Source organism: Opisthorchis viverrini, assembly GCF_000715545.1.
Source record: "Opisthorchis viverrini unplaced genomic scaffold opera_v5_394, whole genome shotgun sequence".
NCBI lineage: Eukaryota > Metazoa > Platyhelminthes > Trematoda > Opisthorchiida > Opisthorchiidae > Opisthorchis > Opisthorchis viverrini.
Genome location: NW_008752048.1, coordinates 92,878 through 108,433, shown reverse-complemented (window position 1 = coordinate 108,433; position 15,556 = coordinate 92,878). Strand labels below are relative to the sequence as shown.

At 45.4% G+C, this 15,556-nt stretch overlaps 2 protein-coding genes across 2 annotated transcripts; both read left to right on the top strand.

Annotated features, from left to right (window-relative positions):
• Positions 1–4,400: 4,400 nt before the first annotated feature.
• On the top strand, positions 4,401–6,585 carry T265_15217 (hypothetical protein; the record flags this gene model as incomplete). Its single annotated transcript, XM_009177076.1, has 2 exons — positions 4,401–4,583; positions 6,433–6,585. Coding segments are annotated over 2 exons (336 nt in total), but the record flags the coding sequence as incomplete, so codon positions are not given.
• A 432-nt stretch (positions 6,586–7,017) lies between these two features.
• T265_10638 (hypothetical protein) lies at positions 7,018–14,706 on the top strand (the record flags this gene model as incomplete). The annotated part of the gene is made up of 5 exons (XM_009177075.1): positions 7,018–7,115; positions 8,798–8,819; positions 8,863–9,177; positions 12,501–12,888; positions 14,211–14,706. 5 exons carry the CDS (start codon positions 7,018–7,020, stop codon positions 14,552–14,554), a joined length of 1,167 nt encoding a protein of 388 aa, XP_009175339.1.
• Between the last annotated feature and the right edge of the window lie 850 nt (positions 14,707–15,556).

Below are 15,556 nucleotides of genomic sequence, written 5' to 3'. Positions count from 1 at the left end.
CTACCATGAACGGCGCAGTAACGATACGAGGGTCATCTCTGTTGATGACTCCCTTACCCAGATATGCATAACTAGACTATGGATGATACAGCGTCACAGGATAGCTTCGGGTATCAATTCTATTACGAATATGAAGCTTTGTATTTGCCATAAAGCGTCGCCATAATAACGGTAGCCGTTATCACTCACCTCGACTACTTATCGTGACTGCTGGGTCCGTGTCTATGTACGACGCAGATTATGGGGCCTCACCTACGCATGACAGCCTAATCCAATGACCAGCGACGGTCCCTTATACTCCAAGTGTCATCATGAACATCGAATACTTATTGTAACTGCTAGGCCCGCGTCTATGTGCGACGCTGATTATGGGACCTCACCTATGAATAGTAACAGTCCAATGACTAACCACGTGTTTCATACCAATCACTATACGTGATGCCACTCATCTATGCTACCTACGATAAATACCAGGCCATTATCCTTGCAGGCCGGTAAAAATGAAGCCACAACTGTGCGTGAGATAGCCTAATCTGATGGCCCGTCATACTCCTTGCTGTACTCGATGTCGTCTCACCTGGCTACTTACTGTACCTGCTAGTACCGTGTTCATGTGCGGCCTTGATTAACCGGTAACCTGATCCAAACTAACCTGTTGTATTCTTAAATGTACGCGTTGTCGCTTATCTTTGCTACTTATAATAGACACCGGAACAGTACTTATGCGAACCGATGAATACGAGGCCCAAACTGTGCACACATACCTAATCTAGTGGCGAACGACGGACCTCATACTCAACTCTATGCGATATCACCTAAGTTGACTACTTTTGAAACCGCCAGGCGACGCGGATTATTAGACCGAACTGTGCCCAGTGTCCTAATTTAACTACCGAAGATGACCCGTCATTACCCACAACTGTGCGCGCTGTCGCTTGTGTCTGCTATCTATAGTAAACATCAGGCCAGTGACTATGCAGGCCCATAAGAACGAGGCTCCAACTATGCGTGATATCTAAATCTTACGACCAACGGCGGCCCGTCATATTTATAACTATATCGATGTCAACTGCTGAGGCTAATTATAGTAGCTTCCGGGCTAGTGCACTTGCTCGTAGCAACACGCAGTGGAATAATCCAACGACATACAGCGGTCCTTCATATCCATACGCCATCCACCTGCCAACTCCATGCATAAAAAGTTCACAACCACCTTCAACAAATCATGTTTCTCTTTACTGGTTGCATCGTTATAAACACAATGTGTGGTCAATTAACTTTTCACATTTTTATTCGGCAGGGTTTCTGCGGTATCAATTAAAAGAAATAATAAAACAAAGTTGCAGTGGCCAACCCATCAATTGCGTAACAAACCTCTTGTCCGCAATTCCCGGTCGGTGTCCGCGCTGAGGCCGGAGGCTTGCTGTTATAGATACAAACTCACTACTTCCTGGATTATTCCAATAGGCGATAACGAGTGAGCCGAGTGAACGTTGATGATTCGATAGCGGAATTCGGCAAACATATGCGCCCTAGGGTGCAGCAAAATTAAAGATCACGAGAGGCGTTGACTTGTCAATCGTAAGACCAACTGGTGTAGGCTTGAGCCCCGAGATCCAAGGGCCACTCGCGTCCTTAAACGTGCATCCATGGATGCAGCAGTAGCGAAGATCTAGTGAGTGGGCGGGTGCTTGGTGTTAAATCCGCTCGCTTGGACCACGAAATCCCAACTTCACTCGATCTCCGCTCTCCGATACCGATACAATGTAGCTTAATAAAAATCGACAACTTGGTCCTCCTCATCGAAACTCGTAACCATCACATACCCAACTACATTAGCAATCTAACCAACAGGGGGGCACCCTTCTGGGCTTCATCCATCTCTTCGTTCATGCGAAAGTGATGCACAACCGAAAAATCGCCATGTAACTGTCAACTCAGGGATTCACCGACACCGACCCACACGAGTTTTAGTTTTGGTAAACCCATCGCCAATCACCTGAAAACGCCTTGGTCCCGCTTCTCAAATAGGCCAGGTCTCAGAGCCGTACAACGGAACAGCCCACACTGCAGCCTGATACACACGTTACTTGGTGTTCACGGACACGCCACCTTGACGCCATAAGTGTCTCAAGTTGGCAAATGCCTCGCGAGCATTGCAAGTTCGGATGTTGACCTCATCTGTTACACTAAAATCAACACTGATACAACTTCAAATATATATCAAATGCTGCACCTTACTACCTCTCCAACGGGAGCGACAAAATACCTGGGATCTTATATAGGCCTTGCTCTAAATCTAAGGATTTCCTCGGCCAACCAAAAATACCCCTCCTCGCAGAATAGCACATCCAAGCAAAATCGTCTCAGAAATGACGTTCGTTACAGGACTCTCAAGAAACTGAATTATTTCAGTGCAATAATGGCATCGCACTGCTATACCCAGTTTGATGGCACATTCACAACTATGCCTCTACTTCTCTTGGCTGCACCCTATCGCCCACTTGTTCCACTACCCGCAACTACAAGCGAACTCACCCTTTATTCTAACTGAACTTATGATCATGCCTGACGGTATGCCAACCACCTGTTGGCAATAAAAATTGTCATGATGACTCGACATTTTGTGTGCGCAAAGAGACATTTTAACTCACATGAAAGTGCTCTCTAGCAAGCCTTTTGGACGCTTTTTCCTATTTTGAGCCCCCAGTGTAGACAAGGCCGTCTTATTGTCCCCTTTGAATGGCAGCAACGAGCCATTGCAAACACTCGATGGACCCAAGAATATCCTAGCTACAATGTCAATCTTAAACAGCTCATCGAAGATGTTCATGCACGGAGCTATCCACGAACCGAATTACGGCGTCGCTATGACAGTACCACGACTACCATACCCAGTCTCATTGCTTGCCCGTAGTACACTATACCTCTAATATTTCCCAGACAAGCGTGTTACCCAGATGACCGCTTCAGTCCGTTGAATGTGTGCAAGGACTTGAAATCAAACCTTGTCTTAAGCCATGTATGACGTATTTTGACCATCATAAAAACAAAAACTTACTAACTGTGACAAATTCCTTAGCTTCAGCGGGACACTTGTCGCAGCCATAGAAGATTTTTTCACCAGGTTGTGAACGTCCGCTCCAATTTGAGTTTGCGTGGACCTATTGAACGCCATTAATTAGTGAGTCGTTTTTGGGTTATTTCGAAATCTAGTACGTAAGAAAGCACGCAAAGAAACCAGTTTTTCCAAAAAACTCCCCACTGTTGCCTTAGAGACAATGGACGACGCCACCGGCAGCCATTAAAATACCAATTCCGCACCCACAGTGGATCCCGAGTTCGTTTAAACAACTTACAATAAACCTATGGCCATGTGCGGAGATATTGAGCGCCCGAATAACTACCATCAAATGCTAAAACTTTATGTGAAAATTTTCCCATTTTCTGAAGCACGATTTGTGAGAAATTCATGAGGTGGGACTATGACGTGGCCCTGAGTAATGGGGGCGCAACTCTAAATCAGAGTGCGCGCAAAAATTACGAATGAAAAATTCCAACAACGGTAGGTTATTAGGCTTTTTGATTTCAGTACACTTCAACGCAAAATTTCCGTTTACACCCAAAAGGATTTGGGAAAGAATTGCATGTGCCGGAAATGGTCACACGAAATGGGTGCACATCATCCGCACAATGCTGTCAGCTGCAAAACATTTACAAGTCGAATAAAACTTCTCCTCCAAAATGTTGCATTTTGTCGCGTATGTACTAAAGTCAAAAACTGTCCTAATCTACTTCCATATTTTTGTAGCTCACCAAATTTCACTATTCACCGAGTCAACCATGCCTCTGTCTGAAGAGACTGGCGGGACAATTTCTCAGCATCACTAAGACCCCGGGATGCCTAAACGGGGCTTATACGTTTGTACTGGTACTCTCAACTCAATTGCGCAATTGCTTTAGCCCTTCAGGGACGCGTCATAACTTTCAAAATTTCAATTCCATTGTGTGAATACAGCGAAATGCGATTATTAGAATTCAGAAAATCACGCGCCCTCGGAACTAATTCCCGATGTCCAGTCATTCAACCCACAGACACCCGTGTAAATTAAGATATCCAAAGCATTTCTGATAGATAAGCGGAAAGTGCTAGCTCTACTTAATAGATATGAAACATTTTTAACTTCTGAACAGAACTGAATAGCAGATATCTCTGTGGCCTTCACATTGTCGTTGAGAGAGTGCGGTAAATTGAACTGAGGACCGATGCCTGACGGGGAGTTCTCGGATGATTTGCTCAAGTTTTATTACAAGAAACTGTTTCCTTGCGAGTTGTTTTGCCAATGGCTTTCATATGGAATGAATGATGTAATACTCTGTTCAGACAATAATTCTTTTAGCTGGCCAGGCGGGAGTTTAGTTTCACACTTGCGGGCGATGTTTATTTGAGGTATCAAAGTTTTGAGACCTCGTCGGAATTCCGCAAAGAATTAGTTAAACTCTGTCCGCACAAAATCGATATCGGCGCCGTATACTCCACAGCGCCCAAGAAACATCGGGCAATATTACCTTCCTCATTTAAGGTGAGTATTTTTCACAACGTGAGAAACCTGTAAAATTTCCTGTTCCGTTATCTTTGTGTTACTTATATAGCATTTCTTAGGGACGATGGTATTACCACAACCTTATTAGCAGTCTCTTGTTGGTTCGTCCCATACAAATCGGACCTGCACAATAAATACCTCATTGGCCACTGTATAGTTACGCATAGTCGCTGGATGGCGCATTAGGCATCACTGATTTCTGTCAGCAACACTCACATCACATGCATGTAGAAACCATGTAAGTCGCCGGGGATTATATTTAGGCAAAAGGTCACACCTTAGGAAAAGGCGGAGTGCAGCTGAAAAACACTTGCAATGCACATAAACCAAAGTAAAATTATATTTGTTAATAAAATCCCACAATGCCTTTCATGAACTATTCATAGGTCACGAACATGTAAAATCGAAAAGTTGTAATGGTGATATTCATTTTTTAGTGCCGTTTACCGCCAGAGCGATTAACGGTATCGCTTGATAGGGAAGTCATCGATTCCTAATCGCATCTGGCTCTCTAAGGTCTGGGAGTGTGGTTCCGTTGATCACATCTACTGACCAGTCTTAACCAAAACCATCGGTAAGAACACCGTTTGAGCATGATGACGTATGATGTATACTACCGAAGTCAAAAGGTGCATAAAAACGGCAGCGAGTCTAGTATTACGGAAGTGAAAACAATCGCCAAATTCAAATAACGCGTGTTATCCCAAGATAATATTTGGGCGCGGTCTTCTTTGTTCTGCATCGAGACGGCTCTTGTAAGCTCACCGTGACTGACTGACTTTCTGTGGTACATGCTGCAACGACTTTCATCACCCTATTATTGGGTTTCGCACTCTGCTTCACTCTGCTTCAAGAGAGTAATCTGAACAGCCCATTCTCAGTCGAATATGAGGAAGTCTGGAATACATCGTAGAAGCCTTCGGGCAGCTATTAAATTCCGTATGAACCGTCTCCTGGAGATTACATCTTCACAGTCCCTTTTTCCTCATAAGACAAACCATGAATCCCTCATGGCATTGTCATTCTAATTCACTGGACTTTTTTAGTTGGTGTCTTTCCTGAGGTATGGCCTCCGTGCAAGCACGTAGCATTGTTAGCGTAGTTGTGTCTGCTTGCAGCAGGGCAGAGTGAAAACAGATTAGTTGCGGTTGAGTAATGACACAGGCTAGACAGCTCGCTTGCACGGTTCGCTCCTGGGTGGTAGTATTTGGGGTTTATGGTTCCAAAAGTCTACACACTTTTAGCTTCTACTGTGGTTACAGGCTACTGGCTGCCCCACACAAAGGGCATGATGGTGGTCTACATCCAGTGCTACAAACTGCAGTGGCTACGTATGCCAAAGCCCCGTCTTTCGAGATTATTTTTATTTTCCGTGCCCCCTTCATAGTGGCGCAATCCACGAAGTGAACAACGTATGACTTGGCACAAGGGTGTGAAAAAGATTACCAAGAGTTTGGGTGTTGTTATCATCAGAGGCAACGATATCAGTGTTGACGCTGATGGTTCACTGCCATACAGTTATAAAGTTCATCTACTTACGTTTAAAGCCTTACAGTGAAATGAACGGAAGGGTGGGTGAAGGAGAAGACCTAGTGCTGATCTATGCCAAGCATTCCGACTTGCTTGCACATTCAAGCGCTCAATCAGGCAGTCTAGAAAGAAACTGTTAACGCGAACGCCAGTGATGCCATTTCTTGCAATATATCCATTCAAGCACAGTGTGGGTAAGAGACCCCACCACAAAAGGCATACAACACCGGAAACATCCAAACTCTTAATCTCCTACCAAGTCATACAAATTTTAAATAATCTAGTGATTCTGCCTCAGTTTGACACTCGTTTCATATCTGTAAAATGTAAAGTGCTACTGCAAGACTGGGTGGGCTCCAACCCTAACCTTATGCTTTCGGACAAGCCGATTGAGGCAGCAGACGAATTTGTCTACCTGGGCAGCTGTATCATTCTCAGTGGCCTCGTTTAAGATGATATTTCCACCTGGTTTGGGAAGACCAAAGCAGCGTTTTTGGACCTGCATCACTTGGGGCATAGGCGTAACATCAGTTTATCCGTCAATGGTCGAGTTTGCAACGTTGCTATGTGTTCCTTATATTACTATACGAATCAGAAACCTTGTCGCTGCGCGCCGAGGACGTCAAAAGACTCAGTGTTTGACCATTGATGTCTTCGGAGCATTGCCTGAGTGTATTGGGAACACTGGATCAGTAGTGCTGAAGTACGTCCAATGGTTTTCGGAAGCAAAAAACTCACCCACGATAGACGAACTGATCACACTCCATAGGTTACACTGGTTTGGCCACGTGTTCCGACCGACTTCCTCGAAGGACTTTTCGCACAACCACGCGAAAGGTGGAAGTGAGCCAGGGGAGGTCAAACAACGACTTGGCAACTAAGTATGAAAACCTTTGCCGACAAACTCACCTGCACTGGTCATTGCCGTCTGCCTGGATGCGGACCCCGAGACGTAACACACCAATGGCTTGACATTGTCAGGTATGGCCGAGTCATGCCCTCGATGGCGGTCGAGCTATTACCTTCAATACATAGCTCCTTTCATAATCTCCCCACTTAGAACTCCACTGATAATCCTGTACTCGACCATCAATTATGTCAGCTCCCGCCTCCTATATGCAGCTACTCATCCAAGATGGTGGAGAATCAGTGACGCCATAAGGCCTGTTACAAGGGGAGTCGAACCCCAGTAGTCACTACATTAACTTCGAGTACTCTTTTCAAAGATGGGAACTATTATCAACACGCCCCCAATTGTCCGGGACTGCCTCTTTCTCGCAGATACAAACAAATAGGCAAGCCAGTCGTTGGCTGAAGAATTCACCGCCGTCCTTGAACAAAGCGAGTGGAAATTTGTCAGAACCAGAAGCACGATGGCACTTCAGTACAGATATACACCCGGTCCTTTATAAGGCTGATGTAGGTTCCTTATTCACAGTCCAGCTTCCTGATCGAGAGTGAAGGTGGAAATTAGCCAACTGAATGGTTTTTCAGGATGCTATGCCTAACGGTAAAACGTGCTCGTTTGCTGGATGTCAGTGCCTTTTAGGTCCTTTATTGTTTCTCTAACAAGGGCTTCGAGGGACCAATCGGAGGATTCAATTAGAACAGCTTGTGGACGTTCCCGGCATATTCTGCATTCCATTCCTTCGGCCTTTTAGTTCCATCAAAGTTCCCGATATGCATGGGCACCGTTTTACCTGGCATCGGATGATGCGTGGAGTTGAGTAGTGTTTGTTGCTAGGATAACTTTGCCGCCGGGCCTCTAGCGAAGCTTATGAGATATCCAATGTTTGGATGATGTTGGTTGGGTTATAACGCCGACAGAGCCTTTGGCATTGGGTTCTTTCTTTCTCCAGTGGCTGTTAACACCCAACAGCAGACCATTCGACCAAAGTTAGAATCAACTCTGAGCTCAGCAGCTTCTTAATAGCTAAGTGAGGTGTGTGCGTCTTGCGTTTACTTAAAATGCGTAGTAAGAAGCAGCAACGGTCAGGTGCATTGTCGGAGTCATCATCCTCATCAAAGACAGCAACATCATTGTTGACACTGATGCTTCGACGCCGTGGTCTGGTTCCACACAAGTATTCCAGAAGTGACAGTCAGTGGTCGGCCCTTAGCACCAGTAACTAATGGTGATGTGGTCTGTTTGGATTTGAAGTTGGTTGGATGGTGGTTACGATGCTGTTCTTGAAATTGGTATTGTAAAGGAAACCCACCAAATGCTGCGCACTTGTACAGGCTAAACATACTGACATTAATGGTGTGTCATTGCACACATGTAGCACTATTTTGTCTTCACGCTATTAGATGTGCTCTTATCGCGGTTTTATTACTGCCGGTTACTACATTTCACTGTGGTGTCGAAGAAGTTAGGTAGTCATCCCAGTTCTATCCCCAGTTCCACAGATTTTGAAGTTTGTTCTTGAGGTTGAATGTGCACCTGGCTATGGAGGTCCCCTATGTTTCAAGCTTTCTTTTCATGTCTTGGATGATACATCTTTATGGAGCATTGCGTTTAATTTGGCTGATGGCGATTCAGCTGATCGTGCCTGCATTTTGAAGGGCACTTGTTACTCCTGCTTCAGTGATCAACATAGCTTCACAGTATTTTATGGACCTTTAGATGACCACATTTTATTTCGACCTTTCTTTACTGACAGGGATAGCGACACTGTGGTTCTGGTTACCACTTTTTGATACACTTCTTACTTTTCTTCACCGTCAGCCTGAATGGAAGGAGCTTGTGTTCGATATTGATTTGACCGATTATGACGAGGTTCGCTACTGTTGTGGTGAGCAGAGTGAAAATGCAAAATCCGCTGTGTGCAGTCGTTGCTGGTTATTAGCACAGTCTGCTGTATTATGTGTAGATCGTGCTCTCAGAGAAGACTTTGGCTTCGAACACTTACTCTGGGTTTATTCCGGCCGTCGAGGGGTACATTGCTGGGTGTGTGATCCTGCTGCGCGGAAGTTGGATACGGTGGCGCGAACTGCCATCGTCGAGTACTTGACTTTGGTTCGTGGCGGCAATTCCCGTAAGGTATGTTATTCCAGTGTATCATCGTTCTGACCACAGCTGGTTTGACTTCCTTCGCGATTACCTATGTCCCTGCTTCTACTTAAGGCTTACAGTCTTCCAGAATTTTTGCAAACGTAAGCATAAGCAAATGTAAGCGTATTCTATCAGATCAGCAATGTAGCAGCTTGTCACTCAGAGTGGATCATCGTCACTCTCTAGAACTAGGTATTTGCAAAGGTGGGAATAAGTGTAAATTACACAACCCCTGTAACTGGTCGTGTACTGTTAACCTGCATCTTTGGTGGCTTGTTTAAAGTTGACCAACAAACTAGTGAGCACCTTGCTGAACTGGTGAAAGTGTAAGAAGGGAGGCGTCGGCAGTAGCATGTTTTCGCTTACCCGCCCTGCTGTATGCAGCAAGTAAGGCGACCCGGCTGATGGCACCACGCGACGGCCGATGTGGCATGAGAATATTGTTAGTGTAGGTCATGGTTGTACGAGGGCTGGGATACTGCCAGGGCGCCCACACCTAGACAGGAGGACGATTAGGGTCCTCAACCAAAGCCTTTGGCTCAAAAGCCTAACCACAAGGCAGCGGTGTTTGTCGGGAAATGCAAATGCATTACCCTTTCTACGGAACAAGTCGCCATACATGTTCCAACCCCCAACCTGGAGGACCAGGAGACTGTGTTCGTCAGACCTCTAACCATTGACCAACCTGGTATGAGAGACTCTGTGAGTGTCGCGCGGACACCCCCCAGTATAGCTCAATGGGTCTCCGAGGTACACAAACCGCCACACCACGGTAAGGTCCAGTCTCTTCGTGACGGCAGTGAAGCATCAGTGGCAACACTGATGTTGCTGTCTTTGATGATGATGATGCTGAACTGGAGAATACAGAAAATAATGAAATAAAAGCGCATGCAGTTTTCGATAAACTGGCAAGCGTCATGACATTCTTTAGTATTTCATTTCAATACGTCTGCCGCTTAATTTGGGTACCAGAGTTTATGGCTCATTTTGCGTGCTCCAGTTGCTATAATAACCCCATACGGTGCTCATATTTCAAAGCCGAGATGTTTTAGCAAACTTGCGGTAGCTATGTCGTCAAGTGGACATCACTAGTCCCAGGAAACCCTTCACCAGACCGGAATGCAGATCGTTGGTCGTGATACATAGGCCTAAGGCGTCTTCAAATCTTCGGACGCACAAGTTATCATTTTCATTTCAGCTTCCCCGGCTAGGCCTTTGCGGTAGGCTATTACCAGCCCTTCCATCACAGTATGCTCCTTACGAAACCGTCCCGCCGAATGTCTGCTGTCATCCTGTCTGAGACAGTATGTGACTTTAAGGTGTTATCCTTGATGTACACCAGGACTTGTCCAAAATGTACCTAAATTGATCCTCAGTTCGAGCTCTTCTGCACCTCATCGCAGCGCATCGGTGCACCTTTCCACATGACATTATGGACCCAAACATAGCCAACAAAATTATCAAGCGACATATTCTTCGATTCTTTGACCTCGAATACTGGGCTTAAATTATGAGCATTCATCTTCATGTAGTGGTGGCCGGCGTACGCCCATGTTCTGGAGAAAAGATTACCTCAGTTGAGATTCGGTTAGGCTTAGTCCACTGTTGATGGATCTTAGTAGCCCATAACTGCCTTGCGCCATCTATTAGTACTCTCCACACGTTTGCTCCTACACCCCCTGTTCTGTCCACAATGAGGCCTGTCCATTTTCACTGTCTCTGGTCACTGGAACCGGAGGAAGTACGCGCGCGGACTGTCGTGGACCATGAGATCCGAATGTTGCTCCAGCAGAGTGCGAAGCTTTAAATACCTCAGTAGGATGAAGTCTCGTGAGGTCTACCCACGTCTGTCACGAGTGAACCTGTCGGATCTACGTATTTGTCTATTTCCACGTTGTTGGCCAACGATAGATTTCAGTCCCAGTTGGAAAACCGGTGGACGATATCGTGGTCTGAAGTTTTTCTGAGTATGAGAATATGTTGATTACTTTGTTTCGAGAGTTACCTTTCTGTTGAGAAAGCTGTTCGCATCAGACAGCCCGACACCCGGATATAGACAGAGAACCTGTTTCAGCATATTATTCTGGGTACGTGATGGTTTCCCCAGTCTGGTTTATCAAACTCATTTGATGCTTATCAAATGTGTAGTGTGCAGTTGCATTCAAACAATTATGGAAACTCCTGTCCATTGCCGACTTATTAGTGAGTAGCGGTTCACTTTTCACCCAGAAGCCCTTGAGTCACTTTATTGGTTGAGAAAGTTAGTCGAACTGTACACGGACAGAGAACTGGTCAGCAAAATCACTTTCTCACAGCGAATCAGCGTAGAGTTGCACGTCAGCTAACAGTTTTCGTTAATTGGTTTTGATTACTGCGTTACGACTGATATGTTTGGGGGAAATCCATAGGGCACTGGATCTTGTTCTTCATGTTCAGAACACTTACTCATTGACTCGGATTTAGTGTAAGTTAGTCAGCGTTACAGTAATTTGGTTGGGATGTATTTGGGGAAGGTAACGTAATTTTTTTGTCTGGTTGGGCTTTGTACTTCGAATCCAGAGCACTTCTGTTGACGGTTCCTTTTATCTTGTTTACTCGCATCGCCAAGCGTCGAATTGACGGATTCTCGACTGTCCTCACTTTTTTTCGCCCTACATTCTCAATGAATAATGGTTCCCTCGATTGTCACTTCAATCATGATACCCACCGTCCCGTGTCCCGAAACCCACATAGTTATGAGACTGGAATTCATGTGTGAAAAATCGACTTGTCCGATCAATAGGTGGGGTCTAAAAGTCGATCAATCTGAAAAATTACTGCATGTCTGCTTTTTCGGTCCGGCGAAGCCTTTATGGAAGACCGAGAGGTTGCCCGATGATAGATAAACTCATCGCTTGCTGACTTCTTTGGGAAAGCTTAAATTTCAACTAGTTTCAAGTCATTGCTCATAGGTTCCGATTGGTAACCTCTTTACCCGTATGGCTCTTTAGATCGCCAAGTAAACTAAGGTTTTGTGTTATGAAGCATGCAACTCTCCATTGTTCGCTCTTCATCGCCCCTTAAAATAAGAATTTGACCAAGCTACTTAGTAGGTATCACAACATAGTATGGTGTTGAAAGTATCTCCATCTCTGGTTCCTACCTGTGTTTCAAATTAGTTTGGACTCTTTCTTGTTCTCACAGTTGTGAAAATTTCTCTGTACATCTCAATCATATATGGTCGTTGCTGTTGCTTTCCATTCGGTCCCCATTTTGCTGTCATCTTACTATGTGCTGGCCTTTCCGCTCTTCACTCTCCACTTCCGTTTCAGCCTATCCTAACTGCAGGTGGCCTAACCAAGTACGAGTCAAGAGGAATTGGCGCACCAGAACCCGTACTGCACCCATGTGTAGACGCCGCCTGTGACATTCTGTTGCCTCGATTCGCGGAATACTGTAGTACAAAGCGGGGGCAAGACTTGTTTGGTGTGCCTGCACGGCTCAAAAAGCTTTTGTCTTACCTTCCAGAAGACCTGGAAGAATTACGAAGCCACATGGCTGAAGATTGGCTTGAGCATCCATCAAACGGCATGGAGGAGGTTTCACTGAAACGTTGGAACACACTACGAACTTTTTTGAAAGAGCACAAACGAAACAATGTCTTGAAGGAATTAGTTTTGAACTACACTTACCCACGCCTGGATGCGAACGTATCCACCTGTACGTGTTTCATTAATTCTGTAATGTTTGAAGAAATCTATATATATGCTCTAGTAAGGCCTGGATATAGCTTTGGACGTATTTTCGTTGACTGATCATGCTACATCACAGCACCAAGGACGTCTCTGGACTCGATCCCGTGCCAATCCCTATCATTTGGGATATTTCTAGAGCTTTTCCATCATCAAATGCGTTAAAATTTCCTCCGAACGGTTGGGTCTTCAGTTTAAACCTTAAGCTTCCACTCGTTGGTTTCCTTACATCACTATAACGTGTTCCTTGAGGACTGTGTCTTACCTGTGACCGGCACGTATCGCACGCGGACATACTTTACCTCCCATTCTCCTCCAATAGACGCGACTATCACAGGAAAAGAGTGTAGTTCCTCTCCTAAGTGGGTGATCACACAATAAATCGTCTTGTCACCTTGGTCAGTCGTGTCTTTGGAGGACCGATGTATCATACCAGTACTCGGATCGGCAACAATACGAGCGGAGTCCCAGACCGCTGTATGGTGTGACTCGAGTAATAGAAAAAGCAACCCGTTCGCTAGTCGGCGGGACGGGGTTTCAGGGACGCCGGGTTTATCAATACTCATTATTCCATAAGGTAACCTGTACGATCCATCAGTGTGATAAGCATGCCACTGGAAACTTCACAGGCCAATGGCGTCTATGCGGGATGACAGTTATGACATCGGTCACATTCAATGGTGCGTCCGGATAGCGGAATGGAACTCAACAGTGCTAGTTTTTTTAATGTACTTATAATAAATAGGACCCATAAGGCAGTGTCATGAGATTTGTAGCAGCTGGTTAGAGCTGCTCTTCGCCTGTGAGAAATGACGGTGGATGGTCCTTTCGATAGGTTTTCTAGACTCTAACCACTTGGCGAACGACTTCACTCTCGGACTAACACCACTTGATGATAACCAAAGCCGCTTTTTTTTTAACTATGGTTTTGGCTACTCATCAGCGCTATTTTCGAAAAAAAACGTCTCGCCCCTCCAGACACATAGGCATTTTCACAAGAGACTATCAATAGTGACTTTTTAGTGCCTTAAGGCTTCACAGTGGATCCAGTTTACGTGATATCCGCCACAGAACGTCAATTCTGTGACTTCTGTTGACTCACTGAGTATGCAAGTATGTTTCAAATTCCTATTGTTGGGGATTCCTGGTTGGTTCTTGCTACTGGTTTTGGTAAACTGGTGTCATCTACTTGTTACACGCCGTCAAGCAGTCAGATGCCTTCATCATGATACATTCCTCTCGTTGCCAGTCGTCCTTTCATGAGAACCACATTTTTAACTCTCTTTTCAGCCCTCAATCACTTGTTAAAAAGTCCTTTCTGCATCCACCCGAAAACGAGTTATGTGTGCGTCCCATTCGACCCGCAACAAGTCACTTCGCTTAATCCAGTCGATGTTCCTACGCTAAGCCAGCTGGTTGAACAGGCTCGTGCTGGGGATGTGGAATCTTCTGTGGCAGATAGTTCGTCTGGTCGTCATCTTCTATCTTATAAGAGAACTGCACTGAAGGCGTCCATAGATTATTTTGAAGCTTTCATCCAACGTCTTTGTCCGGCTGACGTTGAAGCGACGACAATGACTCCCGGTTCTACCGTGGATGGAAGTCACAAGATGCCTTCGGTCCCTGTATTTTGAACGGTTCAGCTGAGTTAACATAAGCTGTATATTTGATAGAATGCACTATCGAACCCTCATTCCTAATTTTCAGAGGTTGCTTTTTTTATCTCATTGTATTGAAGTTTATATCTCTTCACCGGCATTTCACTCCATTAAATTTGGATACCGTCTATTCGCCCTTTTCGGTAATCTCTTGGGGCATGCTTTATTTGCTCTAGATACGTACCGCCCAGGTCTTTGACCACAGTGTGGGCAACTTGGCTTGATACACCTTCAGTCGCTTCAGTCAGTGTGGCGTCTTTTATGTCTACACATTCACCTGGTGTTTATGAAACACTGTAATCTAACATCGCGTTTCTCCGATCGACCTTCACGGCACCAGCGAGGCCTTTTGTTGCTTAACTACCAAAATATTCTCCCGGGTCTGCGCTACTGGCAAAAATGTCAGTAGCACAAAATTGCCGTCCGGTGGGCAGATGGTGGATGCTGTCCCACAACCCCTTCTGACTCCACGGGACCTACTTCAAACAGAAATTGGGACAAGCCGCGTATCTTAAGTCCAACGCTCTAACTGTCCTTCAAATTCTATAAGTTGCCAGTGGTATGCAAGACATCGGGTTCCTCGAGTCAGTAGCCGTCGTACGGCGCTAGATCACGCAAATCACCACACAGTGTGGGCACTTGGCTTGATACACCTTCAGTCGCTTCAGTCAGTGTGGCGTCTTTTATGTCTACACATTCACCTGGTGTTTATGAAACACTGTAATCTAACATCGCGTTTCTCCGATCGACCTTCACGGCACCAGCGAGGCCTTTTGTTGCTTAACTACCAAAATATTCTCCCGGGTCTGCGCTACTGGCAAAAATGTCAGTAGCACAAAATTGCCGTCCGGTGGGCAGATGGTGGATGCTGTCCCACAACCCCTTCTGACTCCACGGGACCTACTTCAAACAGAAATTGGGACAAGCCGCGTATCTTAAGTCCAACGCTCTAACTGTCCTTCAAATTCTATAAGTTGC